General features: G+C 38.6%; 1 protein-coding gene across 6 annotated transcripts in view; it reads left to right on the top strand.

Moving 5' to 3' along the window:
* Nucleotides 1-24,711, top strand: part of JAKMIP2 (janus kinase and microtubule interacting protein 2) — a 207,607-nt gene that overhangs the window by 154,207 nt on the left and 28,689 nt on the right. For all 6 annotated transcript variants that reach the window (XM_042986694.1, XM_042986687.1, XM_015536589.2 and 3 more), the window contains 12 exons: nucleotides 2,230-2,439; nucleotides 4,259-4,357; nucleotides 8,353-8,499; nucleotides 9,379-9,519; nucleotides 12,000-12,056; nucleotides 13,225-13,344; nucleotides 14,374-14,502; nucleotides 17,624-17,707; nucleotides 18,388-18,450; nucleotides 21,022-21,120; nucleotides 22,597-22,695; nucleotides 24,479-24,532. In XM_042986694.1, coding sequence (XP_042842628.1) covers nucleotides 2,230-2,439; nucleotides 4,259-4,357; nucleotides 8,353-8,499; nucleotides 9,379-9,519; nucleotides 12,000-12,056; nucleotides 13,225-13,344; nucleotides 14,374-14,502; nucleotides 17,624-17,707; nucleotides 18,388-18,450; nucleotides 21,022-21,120; nucleotides 22,597-22,695; nucleotides 24,479-24,532 — 1,302 coding nt within the window. The remainder of the gene's footprint in view (nucleotides 1-2,229; nucleotides 2,440-4,258; nucleotides 4,358-8,352; nucleotides 8,500-9,378; nucleotides 9,520-11,999; nucleotides 12,057-13,224; nucleotides 13,345-14,373; nucleotides 14,503-17,623; nucleotides 17,708-18,387; nucleotides 18,451-21,021; nucleotides 21,121-22,596; nucleotides 22,696-24,478; nucleotides 24,533-24,711) is intronic.

The following is a 24,711-nucleotide window of genomic DNA, read 5'->3' as shown; positions in this document are numbered from 1 at the left end:
ATCAAATATTTGTGTTTGTTGATGGTTTTGGATATAAACTCTCTGAGTATATCCACCTGTTGGTCTGTAGTTTCTTTCTGTGACTTGCTTTTACCAGCATACTACTAAAGTAGACACACAGTCTCTCTTAGTAAGAGTGTAAAATCTAAGCTACCTGAGGAGTGGTTAAAAAACTGGGTGCAAACAGAGAATCATGGGAAACTTTTTCAGTAGTACAGATGCACTTGTCTTCAGTTTTTTCTTTTTCTTGTCTTGTCACTACCCCTACACCCAGCTCCATTTTTGGAACTGGAAAGGAGGGAAATGGGAGCCGTTCTGTTTAGAAAATTTCCCCAGGGAATTCTGGTATGTACCCCTCCCCATCTAAGAACTAGAACTGCGGAAGGATTTTCAGTATTCTGAAACCAAAGCCCATGCTTACAACCACTATGCAGTAGAGACTCATTGGCACTAATTACTGGATATTCTACTTTGAATATCCAGTTCCTACTGGAAAACTACTTTGGAAAATGCTGGAAGTATAATGTTGGGGTCAATATTGCATAGTGCCTATTAGAATGGGTTCTGGAGTCAGAAGACTGAATTTAAAATTAGGCTTCACCACTTAGGAGCCATAGGCCTATGGCAAAGTTTTTAACCCTTTGGGTGCTCAGTTGTCATCTGTAAAGTGGTGATAACAGAACTTACATAATAGAATTGTCATAAAAGGAGATAAGGTATATAAAGCTTTGAGTATAGTGCCTTGAATGTAGTAAAAATTAGTAAATTTTAGTTATGATGATGGTGATGATGAAGATGATTATATTGGCAGTAATGGAATAATTTCCAGTACGTTCATTTAGGTAGGGTACATCAGAACCAGCTAGGAGCATGCAGGTGTGGAACTATGGTAAATTGTAAATGACATCATCGATGACAGGTCTAACAAATGAATGTACCATTCAGTTAAGAATAACATAGGATTCAAATTTCTACAAGGAGATAGAAAAATAAAGGCAGTGCTTTCATTCCCAAATTATTAGGACAGTGTTTGAATACTCACAGAGTTATCAGATGATATCATAGGGCCATGCAGAGTTTAGCCCAGCGTCCTTCCAAAATTGATCTAAAATGTAATCGTGTGACTGGTAGGCAACAGCTCACAGATACTTATATATGGAAAAATGGGACTATTTAATAATTTCTCACAGTAAAGAAAGATTTGTACAAAGTCATCTATTATAAATGAGACAGTATAATACAATTTTATTAAATGTCTCTATCCTATCCCCATTTTGAATATTCTCATGAAATATAATGAAATGAGAAGAAAGGTTTCACCCAATGGCTGTGCTCCCCTCAAAAATTGTTTACAGACATTAACTTCACTAGTCCTCACCAGGAGTGGCAAAAATTTTTCAGTCCAATGAAACTCTGATCAATTGGTATTGAATGTTTATGGCCTTCAGTTGGCACGTAATTCTGAGATCAAGCCCAGGCTTAACAGAAGTGAGTGTTGGGATCCATAATTATATCCCACAGGTGTAGGAGGGGCAACAGTGGCTCATATTACCAGGTGTTTTCCATTCCTGCTGTCCCAACCATGGTTTTGACAGTAATGGTAAAATGCTTGCTAAGAGCTATTTGCTCTGACATGTGGAAAAGAATGGAAAGAGCCACATAACATGAACCATGTTCCAAATCCTCTCCTGAATTCGCTGCAAATTCACCACCTGAATGCAAACCTATTGACCTTAGGAAATGACTAGGCTCCTGCAAAAGCTGAAGCTTCTTCAGTAAAAAATGACCAATTCATAGCGGCTGCTGCTGTTTAAGGTGAACTCAAAGGCTATTCCTCTAAACAGGAGGGGATATCAACATTGTCCTGGGAAATACTGTAGTGGAGTATTGAGTATCTGTATTTAGTAAAACAAATGACTCATTTTAAGGTCAACCTTTCTTTTCTAACTCCAACCAACCTGGACCATTTCAAACAATATATTGAATTAAAGCATCTACACAGGATATACCAGAGAGAAAAGGTTGTTCTCCTTAGCACCTAATTAGCCTAAGAGAGCCTTTCATTGTATGGTACTGCCTTGTCATATTCATAAATTCAATGTACTTGTCACAGTTGTGATTTTTTTCCGTATCAATCAGCAGAAAGAAGTTAAACTCATACCATTGTAAAAATGCATTTTTTTTTTACAGCATTGTTAAATAAAATGTCCTGGGTGTCGTTTAATTCAGATGGATGAGATTAAAGCCAAGGACAGGATCATCTTTTCCCTGGAAAAGGAACTGGAGACCCAAACCGGCTATGTACAGAAACTGCAGCTGCAGAAGGAGGCTTTGGATGAACAGCTCTTTCTGGTCAAGGAGGCCGAGTGCAACATGAACAGTCCGAAACGAGAGATTCCAGGAAGAGCAGGAGACGGCTCTGAGCACTGCGGCAGTCCTGTAAGTCTGTCCGAGCTGAAGTGAAGAACTCAGGAGTCATCTTTTATTTAGCTCCCAAGTTTTACTTTCCACTTAAGCTCTTTTCCTGTTTACTGCAAGGCAATCAATTCTCCCTCCTACTATAAAACCAGCTAGTATCTTGGGAACAGGGTTTTCTAAACTCATAGACAACAAAGTGGTCGGCACCGCATTAGCGGGTCAGGAGAGAATTACCGGTCTTTTTAAATCTTTCATAGAATTTTTTTAGCCACGGGATACCTGTCCAAACTTCAGCCTATTGTAAGTGCCATAAATTAGATGAAACTACTTTGCCTCTTGCCAAGACTGGTAATTTTCCCTGGTGTGAACCATTGGGTTGGAAATTGGCAAAAATGGTTGTCATCTGCAGGGGTCAAAATGTATAACTGTATAAAAGACTAAACCACTTAAATCATCATCTGAAAGCTTCTATTCTGATTGAACTTGCTGCTTATTACCCTGGATTTTCATCATTTTATATGAGAAATTATTTTCAGAACTGCAGCCATAGAAATCAGCTTGTATATAGTTGACTTTCATAAGTTATACCTTTCAAATTATTTAGCTGCTAAAAAGATGAAAATGGATTATTTAGGAACAGAGAGAGGTTCCAAAGTAGTACTTAGAACCAAGTAATGAATAATTTATGAATTGGTATTCAGGATATATATATCCCAGTAGGTGGCGGAACCAGGATTTAGCAGACGTAAGTTTTAGTTCTATCACTGACATTTACCTGCAGTGCAGCAAAACTGTCAAGATCTACCACATTCTGGATCTACCACATACCAGATGACCTTAGGCAAATTATTTTACTGCTCAGAATTTCCTCATCCGTAAAAGAGAGGCCATAGTGCTACTCCGTAAGGCTGGTCAGAGTCTAGAAGAAATGGTATGTAAAATGTTGAGCATAGTGTCTGGCTCATAGTCAGCATTTAATGCATATTAATTATGGATCTACTGGTAGTAGCCACAAGCCCTTGGATGAGTATGACCTCTCTGAATCTTCCCTGATCTGCTGAATCCTCTAGGATTCTATGAATCTGGAGATATAATATGTGGGAAACTGCTTTATCAACAGTACAGCACTCTTAAAATATAAGATGATAATGGAAGTCTATAATGGTCCTGTGGACTCTGGAGCATAGACTTAATCCATGATGCCATGTGTAAAGTGATCCACAGCAATGATGCCAGTGGGGAAGCCAGGTGTTCTGGGCAAAATGTACTAGCAAAGGCTGTCTTATAATCTACTGCCTTTTATATGTGAAGGCAATGTACCAGCCTTCTCACACTGGCCTTTTTCACCAGGAATACATAGGAATTTTTAAAGCCCAGCCCTACCTTCTACTCTTTGGCTAAGTATAATAGGACATCTGTCTTAGCTGTGGGAAGCAATGTGCAGCCATGACTTAAGAGATGCTTCTTGAACCTCATGTAATTATGACATGACCCTGGCCTCATAGCCCACAGATCTGATAAGTTCATCCAACCATCTACTAGTCCCCCTGTCAGGAGTCAGGGCTCCAGGGAGTATCTGCCACATGGAATTCACTTGCAATTTCAGCCAGTCTTGGTCTTCAATCCATGCAGTGAATGTTGAGGGTTAGAAGAGGGTAAATATTTACTCTTCTCTGAATAGAGAACATTTTAGTCTCACCTCATAAGCCAGATGAAAGATATCAAGCCTCTTAATTATTTATGAGTGGAACTCCAAAACCTTGTGAAAAGTGTTATTGAAAAAAAAGAGAGAAAAGAAAAATGTTATTGAAGAAATACCCGTTTCAATTTTCATGTGTAGGATTTGAGAAGAAATCAAAAGAGAATAGCTGAATTGAATGCCACCATAAGAAAATTAGAAGACAGGAATACCTTGCTTGGAGATGAACGAAATGAACTGGTGAGTTCTGATCAGAATTAGTTAGTTGGTTAATTAGTTAAGCATTTCGTTTAAAAAAGTATATATGATGTTGTAGAAGTATAACATAATAAAGAAAAATGCAGAAATGATAAAGGCACAGCTTAATAAATGCACCCAAAGTGACACACCCATATAACTACCACCCAGATGAGGACATGGATTACCAGCAGCTCAGATCGTCCCTTTCTTGTGACTGCTTCCAGTCACCATCCTTCTAGAGATAATCGATCGCTCTACTGAATTCTATCGCTATAAAGGTCCACCACCGGTTTTAAAATGTTTTATAAATGGCACCATACAATAATTACTCTTCTGTTGTCTGGCTTTTCTGCCCAGCATTACATTTGTGAAAGTCATTCGTTGTATTGCATGTATAATTCATTCGTTTTCTTATTCTATTTTTCCAATAATACACCACAGTATATTTACTCTTCTATTGTTAATGGACATTTATATTGTTTCTTGACAGTTTTAATGTTAATGGTGCATGTCTTTGGTGAGAAAACATGTTCATTTCTGATGAGAACTTCCCAAGGAACAGAATTACTGGATCATAGAGTATGCATGTGGCCAGATTCAGTAGGTATTGCCAGTTTTGCACACGTGTTATAGCAATTACATTCCCACCAACGATGTATGAGAGTTATGGCTTCTCCACATCTTTTCCAACATGCACCGATAATTGATCATATTAGTCACTTTGGTGAGTGTGAGCGATAATTTGTATTGTAGGATTTTAATTTTTACTTTCCTTAATACTGAGGTTGAATAATTTTTCACATATCTTTTGGCCTTCTGGGTATCCTTGTGCAAGTTGCCCTTTGTCTTTTGTAAAGTTTTCTTTTGTACTGTCTTATTAAGAATAGGAATTCTTAAATAATTTTTGGATACTTGTATTTAAAATATCTTGCTCTGTGCCTTACATTTTAGATTCTTGATGGTGGCTCTTGGTACAAAGAAGTTATTTCCAGCCTTTCCTTTTTTTCAAATATATGCATTTTAGGTTATAAATATCTCTAAGCATGACTAGCTTCATCCCATTTGTTTTTTTTTAATGTCATAATGTATTACTATTTAGTTCAAAATCTTTTCTAACGTAGGATTTCTCCTTTGACCCATGGGTTACTTAGCCCTCAAGGCATATTAACATCAAACATCTGGAGATTTTTCAGTTACCTTTCTCTTACTGATTTCTACCTTAAGTCCACTACAATCAGAGAACATACTTTGTATTATTTCTTTTTCTTTTTTAAGTTGAAGTATAGTTGACACACAATGTTACATTAGTCAGGTAGTCTTTGTATCATTTCATTCTTTAAAATTCGTTGAGATTCACTTTTTGATGCTAGCCTCTTCTCACCTTTAGAAATATTCCATGTTCCCATGAAAAGAAGGTATACCCTGTGATCATTGCATGCATTTTGAATCAAGTTCATTAATCTCCTATATCTTTACAACGTTTTTGTGTGCTTATTCTCCCAACAGATTTGTCCATTTTTATTCTTAGTTCTGTCGATTCTGCTATATATGTATTTGAAGTCAGGATACTAGGTATATATAAATTAAGATTTGTTAAATACTTGCATCATGAATTTTTTTTTTTATCTTCTGTAATACTTCTTAAAGTCTTGATCTGATGTTAGTTGAACTACATCAGAATTTTTTCTCTTAGTGGTTTCATGAATAACTATATTGACTTTGAAACTTTATAGCATTTAAACTCTATCTCTTTTTTTAATGTTTATTTTTGAGGGAGGGGCAGAGAGAGAGAGAGCAGGACAGAGGATCTGAAGCAGGCTCTGAGCTGTCAGCACAGAGCCTGATGCAGGGCTCAAACTCACGAACTGTGAGTTCATGACCTGAACTGAAGTCGGACACTCAACTGACTGAGCCACCCAGGCATCCCTAAGATACCTCTTTTAAAAGGAACATTTTTGGGGGTACTTTGGATCTATGGTTACTGATGTATGATCTGGTAGAATTACTGATATCTCCTTTTATTTCTGTTTATCTACATCTTCCATAAATAGCATCTACTAAGTAAATTTAACTATTTAAAACCCCAGGGGGCACCTGGGTGGCTCAGTTGGTTAAGCATCTGACTCTTGATCTCAGCTCAGGTCTTGACCTCAGGGTTGTGAGATAAGGCCCCGAACTGGGCTCCACACAGGGTGTGGAGCCTGCTTAAAAACAACTATTTAAAATCCTTGTCATTGACCTTCGGCAAAGAGACAAAGTTTAAAATAGCAAACCTAGTGGAATAATTTATTTGTCCTTGTATGTGCTCAATATTTAATATGTTTGCTTCAGATACTTGAAGCTCAAAACTCAGGATTAAATGGGGTTATGAAAAATTTTGGCCGTCAATATAAAATGAGTTTTCAAATGACAGTTGGGGAATACTGTTTCAGAATCACACGAACAGCTTTTTCAAATATTTATAGGTAGCTAAGTCTCCTATCCCAGCACTTCCCAAAACGTTGGAGTCTCAGAAACAGGAGCAGTCTTGTCAGATGGTTCTGACACACCCCACCACTTTTCTTGCTTCAGTACCCCTCCCCCAATACATATCATTCAGAATCATTAGTATAAAGTGAATGAACTAACCATAGGAACTTTAATATGGAAATCCATTAGGTATAGAATGAACATAAAATATGCCATCCAAGTGGGAGAGTTTGGAGAGTAAAAGGGATGGGGACTATTAACAATTACCCCAAGACAGCATCCATAAAGTTAGACCAGTGGTTCTCAGCTATAGGCAATTTTGTCAGTACCTGGAGACATTTTTGATTGTCACAACTGGGGGGATGTTACTGGAATCTAGTGAGCAGAAGCCAAGGATGCTGCTAAACACGGTACAATGTACAGGACATCTTCTCATGGCAAAACCTATCTAGCCCACAATGTCTCCAGTGCAGAGGTTGAGAAATCCTGCCTTAGACTAACAGGTGAACCAGAATATGGTCACTCTTAATTACTGGGGGGTATGAATACAATCATACTTAGCCTAGGCTTGGTGAGAATTAAATGTTCTTAAACATAAATATCAACAGAACTTTGAGAGTAAGTTCCCCCCCCCCCCAACTTAGTAACATTTTCTTAAAAATAAGCATCTTTGGGGCACCTGGATCTCGGGGTCATGAGTTCAAGCTCCATGTTGGGTGTCGAGATTACAAAAAGATAAATAAACTTTAAACATGTAAATAAAAATAAAGAGCTTCGGCATGGTTCAGGAGTCTTAGCAAGATCTCTCATGGGAAGAACAGACTTTGGCAATAACTAGGCTTGGGTTTGGGTCCCGGTTGTACTACTTAGTGATGTGTGATTCATATGAGCTGCTTCATCTTTCTGAGCCAGTGAGGGGTCATTACAGGCCCAGGGAGAGGTGTGAGCAGTGTGAGATTGGGGCTGAGCACAGCATGGTAACTGGACTACAGGAATCAAGGACGTGCAAGGTATGAAGTTGCTCTTCCTGAGCATTTCCGAAAGCAGAACCTTGGCAGCTTTTAAGGTAACACATTGATACAGAGTTGAGAAGACTGTGATGAAAAACCATCAGGGGCACCTGGGTGGCGCAGTCAGTTAAGCGTCCAACTTCAGCTCAGGTCATGATCTCACAGTTCGTGAGTTAGAGCCCTGCTTTGGGCTCTGTGTGGACAGCTCAGAGCCTGGAGCCTGCTTCGGATTCTGTGGCTTTTTCTCTCTCTGCCCCTTCCCTGCTCATGCCCTGTCTCTCTGTCTGTCTGTCTGTCTGTCTCTCTCTCTCAAAAAGAAATTACATTGAAAAAAATAGAAAAACCATTAGAGGAAACTGAGATCAAAGCAGTCAGGCTGTTAAATGAATGATGGAAGTGGTCAATCCCAAGATACATGGTGAAGCAGAGAAAAGGTGGCTCCAGATGGGCTTTGACTCCTTCTGCTCCCATATCCACTCTTGCACAAGAGACAAATTGTAACTTATGTCTTCCCAGTTAAAACGTGTGCGAGAAACCGAAAAGCAATGTAAACCTCTTCTGGAAAGGAACAAGTGCCTCGCCAAGAGAAACGATGAACTGATGGTGTCTTTGCAGCGCATGGAAGAGAAGCTAAAAGCTGTGACAAAGGAAAATTCAGAAATGGTGTGTATCAGAGACTCTGAAAAGCTTCAGCTTCTGTCCTTATGTTACTCCAGCAACCTGTCTTATTTGTTCTTTCTCAGTTTGTTTTTCAAATACGATGCCGGTCATGAAAGTTTGTGTTTTCCCTATGTAAGCAAGGAACCTTTAAGGAAGAAAGCAACGTGGGGCTGAATTTTAAGGGGCTTCTAAGTTTGCAGAATGGTTGGAATCTGCACTTTCCAGAATCTCCCAAATACAGAAGCAAACTTTTAACATAGCCCTCAGCCACAGAAACTTGCAAGAATTTCACTAATGTGCTCTTTATAGAACTGTACAATGGGTACCTCTCGTCTTCTAAGACCTTGCGTAATAGTTGAGAAATAGTTGCCATCATTTGTATTTTTTTTTAAACTTTTTAACGTTTATTTATTATTGAGAGATACAGAGAGACAGACCGTGAGCAGGGGAGGGGCAGAGAGAGAGGGAGACGCAAAATCCAAAGCAGGCTCGTGGCTCTGAGCCGTCAGCACAGAGCCCGACATGGGGCTCGAACTCACGAACCTCTAGATCATGACCTGAGCCGAAGTCGGATACTTAACCGACTGAGCCACCCACGCGCTCCGCCATTGTTTGTATTCTGTATGGACAGGTGATGAGCACATCCACTCCTTAACAGGCTTACAATGCAGCTATAGAGATCTTCAGACATTCCTAGTGATTTTGACTTGTAGCAAATAAAATGTACTTGAGGGTTTTGGTTGGTGTGCAGATGAACCTGAGCAATTTTCACATTTAGCTGGAGCCTCATAAAGTTTCTGCAGATATTTTATGTTAACTACTAAAGTTTGGGTGTTTTTTTTTTTATGTCTTTAACCTATACTTTCTTCTTTTCCACTCCAGAGAGAAAAAATAACATCCCATCCACCCTTGAAAAAATTAAAATCACTGAATGACCTCGATCAAGCTAATGAAGAACAAGAGACAGAGTTTTTAAAACTTCAAGTCATTGAGCAGCAGAACATCATTGATGAGCTCACAAGGGTGGGTCTTGATCAGTCTATAAACTCTAAGTTGTTCCCAAGGACAAGTAGCCAAGAAATCAACATATGCTGGAAGCACTTGATAATTTCTTCAGATTAGCCCCAAAGGCCCAAGTTTATATATTCAATATATAAATAGTTTGAAGAGACTGTATTCCAAAATTATATTATTAAGCTGTTTTATACATTTTCAATTATAATCCTTAGTTAACTAATTTGACAACATAAATAGTAGCTGCAAAGTACCTTATAAGGACTTTCAAATGCATCCTTATGCAAGTAGAAAGGTAGTGTGGGTATGCCTTCTAATTGCCTTCCTGTATCAAGATTCCGAAGGTAAGAGATGAAATATTTTGCCAACAATAGCAGGACCACATGCCCTTTATTTCCCAACATTTAATTCAGTGTCCAGTACTTATGTGCAGTTTACTATTTGAGAACTGCCAGGTGGCTCAGTTGGTTAAGCATCCGACTTCAGCTCGGGTCATGATCTCATAGCTCATGAGTTCGAGTCCCTCACACTGCCAAGCCTGCTTGGGATTCTGTCTGTCTGTCTGTCTCTCTCTCTCTCTCTCTCCCCCACTCCCTCTGCCCCTCCCCCACTCAGGTGTGCATGCATGCGCTCGCTCTCCCTCTCTCTCTCTCACAAAATGAATTGATAAACTTTAAATAAATAAATATTTGTTGAATGAATAGTGACCTCGTAATTACATGACACAGTGGAAGTTTCATTCCCTGTGTTCTGACTGTGAATTTAGTACCTACTGAAGTGTGTAGAACAATTACTATTCCCATTTGCATCCGGTCAAGGCCTGTTTTACCATCAGTAGTGGACTAAGACCTTTAGATGCCTTTGGGTTTCCTCTTTGCCTCTTGGTCTTTATTCTGTGACTGACATCTCTGGTCACTCTCACTTTAGGACCCAGCTGAGGCCTGGAGAATTGAGGAACCAGCAGTGGGGTGGGGGTGGTTAGGCAGGTGTCTCCAGAGAAGGGTGAACAAGATAATTTCCTGCCATTGAAGGAAGAGAAGATTATAACTTCTGTTTGTAACTATTTGTGGTTTACCCTTTGTAAATGGTCTAAGTTCAGTCTATGTTATAAGACATATAGTGTATTAGGAGGATAATCTAAGTGTAAACTTCCCAAGTTTCGGATATGTTGAGGTTGTATGATCAAAATACTTTTTACAAGGCAGGAAATCCAAAAAGTTAACATCACTGACTTTAACCAGACTATTTATAAAACATGTGAAGCACTGGGCCTCTTACTTCACATCCATATCCTTAATAACTCTTAAATCGCAGATTCACTCAGCCAAGAATTTGCTCAGCTTTGAGTATCTAAGGTTAAAGCTAAGTTTCTTACAGGATTTTGACATGTGGAGGCATGTCATCCAGACTTTCAGGGAAACTGTCACTTATTTAATCTACCTTTGAATTTGTACAGTAAATACATAGAGTACTTCATAGATGAACGCCCAATTCCCAGGATATCTCTATCCATAACAAGAATGAATCAGGAAATCAATCATTATTTCTAGATATTCTTTGAGTTTCCCAGAACATTCCAACAAGAACCACTGTCCCTTCCCACACCAGATGATTCCAATTCAGTAGATACTCCTATTTCCATCTTCAGAGGCTGCAGGTGAGAACAAGGGTCTAAGAATAGTCAAAGGGCAGTTTTCTGTGCCTTCAACTGATTAAATGCAAAGAATAAAGTTTTTGTACAGTAGTATTTTTTTCAGTACCTAAATATAAAGTAATTTGAAAAATTACTGAAAGAAACTGAAAAATTGTGCTTTGGGAAAATAGGAGTGACTCTTTTCAGAGCTACTTAATCTTTAGGTATAACAAAGGATTCTGATGAAGAAGACTGTGCCCTTCCTGATTGGGAGGCTCTCAGATCCACATAGATGATCAAGAAACGTTGTAGAGTATTTTTACTATAAAAATATGTAAGTATATATGGGACACCTGGCTGGCTCCACCAGAGGAGCTTGTGACTCTTGAGCTGAGGGTCCGGGTTTGAGCCCCACCTTGAATGTAGAGATTACTTACATATTTTTTTTAAGTTTTTATTTATTTAAGTATCAAACCTAAAAGTTGCCAAAATTACAAAACACAATTTTACTTTAAATAGAAATATGTAATGACTCAGGCAAAAACAAACTCTGTCATTAAAAAACAAAACAAAACAACCTAGGGCACCTGTGTGGCTCAGTCAGTGAAGCATCCAACTTTGGCTCGGCTCATGATCTCGCAGTCTGTGAGTTTGAGCCCCACGTCGGGCTCTGTGCTGACAGCTCAGAGCCTGGAGCCTGCTTTGGATTCTGTGTCTCCCTCTCTCTCTGCCCCTCCCCCACTCACACGCTCTGTCTCTCTTTCTAAAATAAATAAGCATTAAAAAATTAAAAAAAAAACACCTATAGGAAAATATGTACCAATTCAACACCTGAAAAGCTTCATCTGTTTTCCAGGACCGAGAAAAGCTCATCCGTAGGAGAAAACATAGAAGAAGTTCCAAGCCAATTAAGGTAATGGGAAAACTAGGTTATCAGGCTTTTGCCACAAACACTGCCAGGGAAGTGAGGCTTGCCAAGGAATCTTCCTGCAAAGATGTGATAAATCAGATGTTCCTACACTGAAGCAAACCATGGGCTTTATTTGCTAGAAGAAAATCTCTTCTCCTGACAGTTCTTAGAAGTCCCCAAATGATTGTGTTATGGATTTTAACCTTTAAAGTTTGCTTTAATATGAGACTATCTGAGTGAAAGAAAGCACTGGGTTTGATGTAGAAAGCAGTATCTGACAAGCTGGAGAGTCAAACTCCAAGAACATGCAAGAGATACATATGATTTAATGCCTCCCAGCGAAAAATATTATTAGTGTCTCATACCCACCCTATAATTGATTAGTATATTTTTATTATTCAGTTGGACAATATTACTGATAAGGGTTTGATTTTTATTATTCCATTATTCACTTGGATAATATTATTGATAATGATTATTAATAATGGTACTCTCAGGGGTGCCCGGGTAGCTCATTCGGTTAAGTGTCCAACTCTTGATTTTGGCTCAGATCATGATCTCGTGGTTGTGAGATTGAGCCTCACATTGGGCTCTGTGCTGAGTGTGGAGCCTGCTTGAGATTCTCTCTCTCACTCTTTCTCTGTGCCCCTCCTCTGCTCATGCTTGCACTCTCTCTCTTCTCTCTCAAATAAACTTAGAAAAATTATCATTAAAAAATAATGGTACTCCCAATCCACCAATATTTGTATAGCCTCTTACAATCCACAGTTTTTTTAATTTAATTTGTCTACTTGATTTTGTTTTTATCAAGTACATCATTTGATTTGGATATGGGATTAGATAATAAGACTTAAGATTTGACAATCTCACATAGATGCCTGGACTTTAGGTTTCTTGATTATATTTTAAATACTGAAAAGACTATTAAATGAATGGAGCCAAATGTTAATGAATATTCCCCCCAAAACTTCAGAAGTGTGAAATAATGTGGGACAAACTTTTATTGGAATTATAGTGTTCATGTCCAAAGCTTTTCTTTCATCTGAGAAGCATTAAAGGACCCCTGTCTTCTGTGTCCATTTGCACATATGCCAGCCGATGGTGCCTTCATAATATGTTGACTTTCTCCACTTCTAGTCGTGTCAGTAAATATGTACTTTCCCTCCCCTAGAGGCCTGTTTTGGACCCATTTATTGGCTATGATGAGGACTCCATGGATTCAGAAACATCATCTATGGCATCATTTAGAACAGACCGAACACCAGCTACTCCTGATGACGACTTGGATGAAGTAAGCTTTTCCGCTTCTCTAGTCTTTTGTGATATTGTCACCAAATCTTTCCTTTAAGGTGGGAAAGAAGCCTTGCACTTCTAATATCCTGTATGAGCTGCACAACATGATCACATAATAGTGAACCCTTTTGACTTTTTTACCTCTTGGAAAATAGCTTCACCTGTGTCATGTAGCCTTTTTAACAACTTGTGTAAACTTCTGTAACTCGAAGACTTTTTTTTTTTTCTTTCAAAATAAAAGTCCCTTTTCTGGACTGCCTGGATGGCTCAGTCAGTAGAGCATGCAACTTTTGATCTCAGGGTCATAAGTTCAAGCCCCTACTTAAACAAAGAAAGTTTCCAAAATTCTTCATCTAGGGAAGGTGTGAACCAAGAAACAAGCTTAGAAGAACAAGCTTCTGGATACAGTTAAAGACAGGGTTTAGCAGAATGTGCCCTGTAGACTACCTTTATCAAAATCATCTAGGGGGATTTGATCACATTGAAAATTCCTGGATTCTACTGCACAACTCCTGACTTAGGATCCTGTGGGTAGAACCCTCAACTCTGCATTTTTCCCAAAACTCCCTGATGATTGTATTATGTTCTGAAGTTTGAGACGTAAAACTATAAAACTATGTTTTTATAATTTATCTCTGGAAGAAGTTGTGGATTTGAATGTATTAAAAAGAATTGAGACTAAAACTGTAAGTATTATTGACTCACATTTGTATCCAGACTAGATATAAGTTCTCATTTGGGTCCAAAATTGACTGCAATGCAAGCCCAAATGAGCAATCATCAGAAGTGTATAAATAAGCAAATGCCTCTTCTTAACAAATATTGAGTATTTCTGCAATGTCCATCTTGAAAGTACATAATTCATGTCTATGTATGCATTTTAAAATTAAGAATAAAATCACACCAAATCCAGTATCAAACATTTACTTCTCCTTATAAAGTGGGAAAATGTTAATATTTCATATTGAACACAGGACCGGAACGTAACATACTTATTTTTTGGCTTTTTTTTTTTTGTCACCTTAAGAGTTTAGCGGCTGAAGAATCGGAGCTACGCTTTCGACAATTAACAAAAGAATACCAGGCCCTTCAGAGAGCATATGCCCTCCTACAGGAGCAGACTGGAGGCATCATCGATGCTGAAAGAGAAGCCAAGGTCAGTATCCATCCAGGGAGCATGCTCTGAATTGGCTTGCAGCAGTCACAACATGAAAGTGCTATGGACGTAAAAATATCAATAGGATAGCTTTCCCTGGATCCTTCTCTCCACTGTGGCTTTTGAACTGTTTCATCTTTTATGTCAACAAACCTTGGATCTAGAGACATTAGAACCAACTTAGATCGATGCTTTTGTTCCTGTAAAGATAGTAGTTCTTATGCTTGCTATTTGAAAACTTATATTTTCAAAGCTAGACAATATTGAATTTTGATAATCCACTTTATTTAGCTTCTTTCTTGGGAAAAAAAATACTTCAGTGGTTAGTCATTTTCTTTTCTTAGTTAATAAGTGCACAGCATGAAACTGAAAGCTCACAAAGAATTTTCAATGCCAGTATCTCATTTGATTTTTATAACAGCACCCTAAGGCAGGTATTTTATAAAAGAGGAGTTTAAGGCTCCGAGAGGTTAATTGACTTGCCCAAGATCACACAGCTAATAAATAGAAAACTTGGATTCCAGGTAAAATCTAACTGGGTCACACGTTCTTTTCATTACACTACAACTGCCTCACGGTTTTTTAAAAACCGTTATTTTAAGACACCCACCCCCACACACACATACATATATGCATACAGTACTAATGCTTACAATTTATTGAGTGCTTGCTGTGTTCCAGGCATTGTTCTAAGCACTTTACATACATTATCTCACGTAATCCTAAAACAACCCTATGAGTTATAGGCTATTATTAACTATGTGCTTTTTATAGGAGAGGAGATAATAGCTTAGTAGGAGTTAAATGTAGATTAGCTAGGTTGAAACCAGGATATGTAGCTTAGTTAGATGATAGCTAGGATATGAACCTCGTGTTTCTGAGTTCAGTCATAACCACCATGCCATAACTGCCTCATAGATTAATTTACGTGGGGCAAGAAGGAATATGACCACCCAGTGATTTTGTCTCACTTTCAATTTAGAGGGTCTGTAGTGTGCTGAGGAATGTTGTAAGAACTACTGTTAGTTGTTTAGTGGGACAGGATAGATATTATAATTATGTATTTTTAAATGGAAATATATATACATGCACATGTTTATACGTAACTGAATAAATGTTTTAAAAAAGAAACCTGTGATTTGGAATAGACAGGCAGGCAATCATTAGAAAGGGAGGTATGTGTGTTCCTTTGTGTTTATGCTCTACTATCAGTTGTGGTTTTCATTTTCAGTATGTTCTAAGCATTCTCACCAACATAGGATTGGTCATTTAAAATAAGACCATATGTCTTGTTTTTGAAGAGGTAATGATGTAGAAACTTTCTCTCATCTCACCCTCTTCTCCAAATAAAGGTTTAGCATTATCTCTGGCCAAAAACAAAACAACTTAATCATTCTCAGCAAAATAGTGTAAAACAAATCAATATGTTAGAAATAAAGCAATAGAGTAAGTTCAAAGTAGAAATGCAAAAATAAATAATATAGATGAATGAGCATCAGTGAAACAAAAGATGTAATCATTTTGATACACGAAAGAAAATTGATTGTACTCAACACTCATTTGAAGTTAAAATGATTCTTGGCAAAATTAAGCTTAGAATTTTTTTTAACCTGATAAAGGTAAATATAATCTTCATTGTCCAAAGATACATCTTTCTCATCATGAAGAATAAGAAAAGGAGGGATTCCTGGCTGGCTCAGTCAATAGGGAATGCAGCTCTTGATCTTAAGGTTGCGAGTTCAGGCCCAATGTTGGGCATAAAGATTACTTTTAAGGAAGGAAGGAGGAAGAATGGAAGAAAGAAAAAAGGAAAGGATACCTGCCATTGCTGACTTTATTCTACGTTGTAATAAGGAGCCTATCCAGTTAAGACAAGATAAAATATGTGTATGGGCAAAAAGCAAACAAAAAACCCACTAATTTTTCACGGAGAATAAGGTCCTGTGTAGGGAGAATACAAGGGAATCTGAAAACAAATGAAGTCCGATTGCTCCATAGAAGGTCAGTGTCCAGGGGTGCCTGGGTGGCTCAGTCAGTTAAACATCCAACTACAGCTCAGGTCATGATCTTGCCATTCATGGGTTCGAGCCCTGCATCGGGCTCTGTGCTGATCAGTATCCAAAACTGCTGATACACACACACACACACACACACACACACACACGCGCGCGCGCGCACACATGCGCGCGCACACACACACACACACACACACACACACACACTACATACATGCATGCATACATCTGGATTTAGATTTAAAGCACAAAGTTGGTTCTGAAAGAATGGTAAGTTTTGGGAGAGGCAACATGAGAGAAAGCTCCCCAGAAGGGGAATTTGTTCAAATAAACAGAGAAGTGGAGGGTTATAAGGCATATTTAGTATATAAGGAGATCACCAGTAAATCAGGGGTGAACTTTGTTGATGAGTAGGGGGAAAAGACTGCAAATATAGTGGGAGTTCTCAAATCTCAGCTAACAAGTTTGAATTTTAACCTGATAATAAAGGGAACATTGAAAGTTTTAAGCAAAAATTTAGACCATAAAAATAGGGTTTTTTTAAGTTCATTTATTTATGTGGAGAGAGAGGGAGAGAAGGTGAGTGGGGGAGTGGCAGAGGGAGATGTAGAGAGAAAGACTCCCAAGCAGGCTCTGCGCTGTCAGCACAGAGCCCCAGGCGACGTTCCCATCTCATGAACTGCGAGATCATGATCTGAGCTGAAATCAAGAGTCAGATGTTTAACCAACTGAGCCGCCCAGGAGCCCTGACCATAAAAATAGTTTTAAAAGGAGGGGCACCTGGGTGGCTCAGTAGGTTAAGCGTCTAACTTCAGCTCAGGTCATGATCTTGCGGTTCGTGGGTTCAAGCCCGTCATCAGGCTCTGTGGTGACAGCTCAGAGCCTGGAGCCTGTCTTCGGATTCTGTGTCTCTGTCCCTCTCGTGCTTTCCCTCTCTCTCTCTCTCTCTCTCTCAAAAAAAACCATAAAAAAATAGTTTTAAAAGGATCTTTGGTCATAGAAAAAAGTCGTTTTTCTTTCTTATTGAGTGCTAATCAAGGAACATGAGGGGAGGAAAAGTACTGAACCATTTTACTTACTGAGTTCTGGAATTTTGATTTCACTAGGCTCAGGAACAGCTTCAAGCAGAGGTGCTAAGGTATAAAGCCAAAATTGAAGATCTGGAAGCGACTCTGGCTCAAAAAGGGCAGGTAGGCATTTGATGGCTAACACTCCTGCAGATGCAGACAATTCAATCTGACCTTCCTCTAAGACCACCCTTTGCATGGGCCGCACCCAGGACACAGCTTGGCTCTCCACAGTGACCTTTCTCACACTGTGTCAGAATGTTCAACTCTGTGTTTCTGTCCCTGGTGTTTTTCTGGCCAGAGTGGAGCCCAGCTACAACAACGAATGAGGCTGGGCAAGAGAGGGAATGCCAGAGGAAGCGGAGCGCTGTACAAATAGCCTAGAGTGGTCATAAGCTGCTAAGACAAAGACCCGCCCCTCAAGCTGCATTCTTTGCCTCTCTGCTACATTTATGGTTCTGCATTTTAATGTTTTCCATCCATATGTATCTAGCCTGTGTGCATTCTGACCCTTTTCACTTTTTGCCTGTGTGGTCACTTCTGAGTCCCCGGAAGGCTGGTCCTGGATTATTCAGACTGAATAAGTTAGAGTTAGAGAGTGACAATGAAGAGGGGGTTCAATTTTCCTGGCAACTTTGGCCCCAATGTTCTTGAGTGAGGAGCTGACGGGGGTGGGTGTCATTTACCAGCCATCAGCAGGCCAACAAACTGGGTGAGAGAAGACAGCTCTGGCAAAGTGGTTTGACACAGGCTCTTTCGTGCCACTCTGAAATGCTGACTACACGGTATTCTTTGTCAAACAGGATTCACACTGGGTAGAAGATAAACAACTTTTCATTAAGAGAAACCAGGAGCTTTTAGAAAAGGTATGTTGGGCGCAACACCCTAGTGGGGCAGAGGAGAAAATGATGAGAGATCCAGGAGCAGCAGGGGGTCCTCTCAGGAGTGGCACAGGGGCTCGGGGGAGGGGAGGCTTTCCCGGTGCTGCACTCTCCTCCGCTGCGTGCTCAACTGCATCCCTGTCACCACCATCGCCATCACTTAGTGGCACGTGTGCATGGCTCTGTGCTGGCGTTGCGCCAACTTGAGAGGATGTGATCCCTGAAGCCTATTGATTTGTTAACTATATATATATATATATATATATATATATATATATATATATATATATATATATATGCTGTGAGTGTAGGTACTGTACATCTATATGTATATATATGCACGCACCCACACGTGCACACATCCTATGTGGTTGTCCATCTACAAAAAACACACTGTGATTAGGACTTGTTATTTTGTGCAAGGCACTGACAGAATATAATTCCAAGAACATGCTGCACCCTAGCATAGACTGTGTTCTCACTCTTAATCATTTTGCTAATCTTGGCTATTTATATACACATATATATATATATATGCATATATATATATGCATATATATATATATATATACTTTTTTTAAATAAAGAACTTTTTAAAGATGCAGCCAAGGTACAGAACAGCATGTCCAGGAAGTTGTTCAACAAATCAAGATGCAAAAGCATGGTTTAGGCCTAGTACATATAATTAATTCGATTATCTGAACACAGGCTTTTGATTGGGGCAGTGAAATACAACAGAGATCATTTTAACTTCAAAGGTGGTTCTTTCCATCAGTATTCACCTTCCATAAATCCAGTGAAAAGATTACAAAGTAACTTTAAATTATTCTTGAAAAAAAAAAAAAACAGAATTTGAAAGCCCATTTGAATAAGGGAAATAATTCTGTTGGTTCATCCAAAGGTTAAGTAGAAATTACTTTAGGATTTTTTCTGCCAATATTCACTAGCCGTGGCAAGTTGAAAATTAACCACAACACTCTTGTAAGCATGCAAAGGGAAAGAAGATGCTTGTCCTCCCTCCCCTCTGATCTAGCAGTCCTTACCCTACCTCACTTTCTGAATGAGGAGAAACAGAGCAGATGGATAGAAGGCGGGTGGGTATTCCAGGATTGAGAACTGGTACTCTCAGAGAGGTGAGGGGTCCCTGTGAAGAAACTTCATCACACATCGGCCCTGGTCTCTGAATTGCAACCCAAGATCCACTGACCTAACTGCTAGTGCTATCCACCAGAATCAAACATCTCCTCAAATATCCCTTCTCTGATCCAAATTCAAGATTCTAGGTAGTAGAATCTCTTTTTGTTGTCTAAGTCAACTTCTAGTAGTCTCAGAGATGCCCAGTAGTAAGTGTTATTACACTTCTTTATCACCTAAAAAATAATTCTCATTATGTCTTCTGTCTGATTCCATTTGATCTTGATTTCTTGGACTACAAGGAGAATTTGAGGGGCTCAAGCTTCTAAGAGTAAAAGAAAACCAAAAATGATAATAAAGCTAAACGTCCTACTTCAAGTGTGTATACTTGGGGAAGTAAGATTCATCCTATGATAAAAAGCCCCTGGGTTTTTGTTTCTAAGTTCAAGATTTTAAATAGTTACTGTGCCTAAGGGTCCACCCACACAGCTTAAATATCAAAGGCAGCCCTGAACCTATTACAGATCATGAAAATTTTCTGAGCCCTTGTAGATATGGGCCTGTCTTACAGGGTGAGGCATATTTTACACAACTAACTTAATTCTATGCTTCATCAGGTTATAGACGTCGTATAGGAAAACAGAGGGAAAAGGTGTAACTTCTAAATGGGTAAACAAAAGAAGCCTCTTCTGGTAGGGGATATTAGAGTTCTGTGTTCAAGGAAGAATAGGATTTCCTCACATAGGAAAGGAAATGGGGGGAGCCTCTTTTAGGCAGAGAGATGAGCAAAGATATAGCTCCTGGCATAATCAGTCCATAGGGTAGATAGGAATTTCTAGATTCTTATGTGTGATCACATGTGAGAGTGTGTGTGTGTGTGTGTGTGTGTGTGTGTGTGTGTGTGTGTGTGTCTAGAGATGACAGAATATTTAAGCCTGGAAAGCTAGGTGTTTGAATTCCATATTGACAAGTTTGGCTTTATTTTATGGGTAACTGGAACCCCTCAAAGTTTTGTAAATGATCAGAGCTATTTAGGTAAAATTTCTCCAACCGTTTGTAACTCCAGAAACAAGAGATGTCAGTGTCCATGATTTACCCCATTAAATTTAGTCTCAGGACACTGTCCCTGACCCACAGCAAGAGCCTAATGAGTACTCGCAGATTCACTACTCACAGGGTCCCCAGACGTTGTCAATGAATGCGTGTCATCTTGTCTCATTTTCCTCCATGACACAAAAAACTCAACCAAAGGATAACTAGGAGGAAAGCCTAAGACTTCTTTTGCTCACATCTCATTGGGATTTTTTTTTTCATGGTCTAGATGATTTATTCACCACGTAAACGAGTGCTCTCCATGCTTGCTTTGCTAAGCTGTAGACGGTATTTGCAATGTTCACCTAACTTGAGGATTTACTTTATTAGATAGAAAAACAGGAGGCAGAAAATCACCGGTTGCAACAAGAACTACAGGATGCCCGAGACCAGAATGAGCTGCTGGAGTTTCGAAACCTAGAGCTAGAAGTAAGGCAATGATGATAATAATGATAATAGAAATACTCATAACAGTTAACATGCACTGAACACATTCTGTGTGGGAGGTGCTGAATTAAGCATTTCTGATGCGTACTCTCCTTGGACCTCAACGACCATAATCAGGATTTTATAGATGAGGCAACCGAGGTTAAACAACTTGCCCAAGACCTGTGACTATAAGTAGTGAAACACTGACGCAAGTCAGAATTGTCTGCTCAGAGACTGTACTTTTCAACACTATTGCCTTTAAGAACAAGACTAATGAATAATTTTTAAATAATTTAAATAATAGATATCAAACTTCATCAATATTTCATTGCTTCTCAATAATCATTTCCATCCTTCATTGAATTCTGACTCATAAAAATGTTACCTCAAGAACAGTATTTCAGACTGGTATATACAAAAATATTTTGTTTTAGACACTTGAATTTGTGAGTAAACTTTTAAATCTATAATGTACTTATGAAAAAGGCCAAAAAGCAAGGTAACTTGTTTAAGGAAATACCTTGGCTAACCTGGCCAAATTTCTGTCTTTTTTATTTTTTTTTTAAGTAAAACATATCAATAAAATCAGATTTTTATTTTATCACACAGAATCTGGCCTAGTGGGGTGCCTGTCTGGTTCAGTCAGTAGACCACGTGACTCTTGATGTCAGGGCATGAGTTCAAGCCCCATGTTGGGTATAGACATTACTTATAAAAATAATCTTAAACACACACACACACACACACACACACACACACACACACACACACACAAAACCTGACTTCTTTTGGGTGCCTGCGTGGCTCCATCAGAAGAACGTGTGACTCTTGATCTCGAGGTCATGAGCTCTAGCCCCACATTGGGGATAGAGATTACTTAAATATATATTTTTTTAAAAAAAGAATCTGGCACAGGGTCTGGCTGAATGTATGTTGATATGTAAAAGGTAAGAAATTTCCCATTTGATAGCTCTGTTATTTTGCCAGCAGCTTCTTTTTGAGATTTTTTCAAATTAGATTTAGATAGAGTTAGTGGTTGGTGCTCCTCCGTCAAGAAGTGTTAAGTCATCTTTGGTAGCCCACATATCTTAATCATAAAGCTTGAGTAGACTGAATATGCAAAAGGCTGTTAGCTGCCATAAAACTTCATGGTCAAAAGACCATTCTCTGTGACACCTGAAAGCTCTAAATATTCATGTAGTTTAAATTGGAACTTCACTTCCTACATTTCTCTGATCAAAAAACTTGCAAGACTGAATGACACTATAAATTCTTCTACCATACTTCTTAGTTGATTTATCTCTTCTTTTCCATTAAATTTAAGCATGAACATCTTGAGTTCAATTTTTTTTTTTTGCACAATGACATTGATAAACTGAAAGAGTATAAAGAGAGAACACAGACAACTGGTTTAGCATTTGATCAGTTGTTGATTTTTGTTTTTTAATTCCCATATACTTTTCACTGTATTTCAAGGAAAGAGAGAGACGATCTCCTCCATTTAATCTACAAATTCACCCATTCTCAGATGGTGTGAGTGCTCTACAGATCTACTGTATGAAAGAAGGTGTCAAGGTAGGCAGACACTCAATTTTTTATGTTTGTAGAAAGTGGAAAAACTGGGAACTGGAAAAGGGGAAGTTGTTCATGACTTGTTTTTCAGTCACTGGATGTCATTTTGATACAAACTATGTAGATATTGAAAATAGCTGCACCTAGGGGTGCCTGGCTGACTCAGTCAGTAGAGTGTGCTACCCTTGATCTTCGGGGTCATGAGTCTGAGCCCCACATTGCATGTGCAGCTTACTTAAAATAATTTTTTTTATTTATTAAAAAGATGTGTGACAGATGTATGAATGGTTAATAGAGAACACAATAAACCATGATTATTTAGAACACAATAGCATAAGGAATGATGCAAATTCAGTTATTAAGATAATTAACCTTCATTATCTAGGGAAGATACTAAATAAATTCCATACTTCAAGAAACACATTTCAAGGATACCAGATAAAAAAGTGTTTGTCGAGTCCCTTTGTTGTGCTGTTCTAAGTGCTGTGGGACTCATAATCTTGGAATTTGGTGCTAGAAGGGACCTTGAAATCATCTGGTCCACCCTCTCTTTTGATATGTTTCATCTAGGGAAGATTTGTCTTTTGGAAGGATTTATGATTTGTAACATATTGTTCATTTAGATAAAATGTAATTTTATCTTTAGGGATATCGGAATACATTTTAAACATTAAGGTTGAATGGAGGTGGCTCCATCTCCTGGAAAATATATTATCCCTTCAATGTAATGAAATCACATGGTGAATATCTATCCCAGAGGGAAAGCTGGGATGCCTCCCGCTACTCCTGGTCTCTCCTTGACCTTGTGCATGGCCCTTCCTGCTCCCACCCCAAGCTGCCAGATAATACCTGCTTTCATTGCTTTCTCTCTACCTATGAGATTGAGCTAGACCTCCCCCTTCCTGGTGGAAGGAAAGGATATACCGCTATCTGAATGTGAGTAAGAGGAGAAAGTGGTACTAACGCAGTAAAAAGTGGGAGGAAAATTGGGCAGTAAAATTGTGTTTCCTTGTTTTCCATCCTGAACCTCTTTCATGGTGTTTAAATTTCTGGCCTTCCTGGGCTGCACAAAAATTTGTCAACCAGAGCCATGTTTTTGTTTTGTTTTGTTTTGTTTTGTTTTTTATTCAGCTCTAATTAAATGAAAAGTACTTTACTTTGTCTTTTCCTTAGATGCTTTTTCTTAGATAAATCACAAACAAGCTAATCCAGTGGATGTAATTTATATTCAGGGAAATTTTTTCAAATGGAGTTCGGCTACTTCAAACTGTCTCAAGAAATATAGTTAAAATGAGCTGTTTTTCACAGCATGAAATTAATGCTAAAAGATGGAATGTGCTGTATTTTTTTCTATGTGGCAGTCAAAATCTCAACCAGGTTAGAATTCCATTAATTAAAATGAAATTGGTTGATTATATTTATTACCTGTTAGTTTTCTTTATACCTAAAATTTATTGCAATTGAAAAGAAAATGGCAATTATCAGGAAAAAAAATTAATGAAAGAATTCCAAGTCCTTATTATAAACTAGACTCTTTGATATAGAATCTCTTATCCTCAAGATCAGGAGATATTTTGCAGCTTGAATTTGAGAATGAGCCATTAAGTAGTTTTCCCAGGTTCACGCAACTTGCAAGAAGCAGAGTGGAAACATAAAGCCACATGTACCTGATTGAAAACAACCCAAGGAAATACAGGCCTTAAAATGTCTTCTCAGACTTAAGCGCCGATAGAATGCTAAACCGCATTTGTGTCTTTAACTTGAATGTATCTCCTTGATATTGCAGGATGTGAACATCCCTGATCTCATAAAGCAGCTTGATATCTTGGGTGATAATGGGGTAAGTAATGAATTGATTAAGGGCAGTAAAGATACGAATTTGTCCAATGAGAAGCAAGAAATACTTGCCAGTCATGTAAAATAATAGCAAATGAGATACCATGTTCTCTTAAGGATGTGGCTCATGGAAGAGAACCAGTCATGGTTTATCAAACAAGTTAGTTGAGGGGTCCTAAGGAT

The sequence above is a fragment of the Panthera tigris genome, chromosome A1 (assembly GCF_018350195.1).
Source record: "Panthera tigris isolate Pti1 chromosome A1, P.tigris_Pti1_mat1.1, whole genome shotgun sequence".
Taxonomy (NCBI): domain Eukaryota; kingdom Metazoa; phylum Chordata; class Mammalia; order Carnivora; family Felidae; genus Panthera; species Panthera tigris.
The sequence above is the reverse complement of the archived record's forward strand: the minus strand, read 5'-3'. Positions and strand labels throughout refer to the sequence as shown.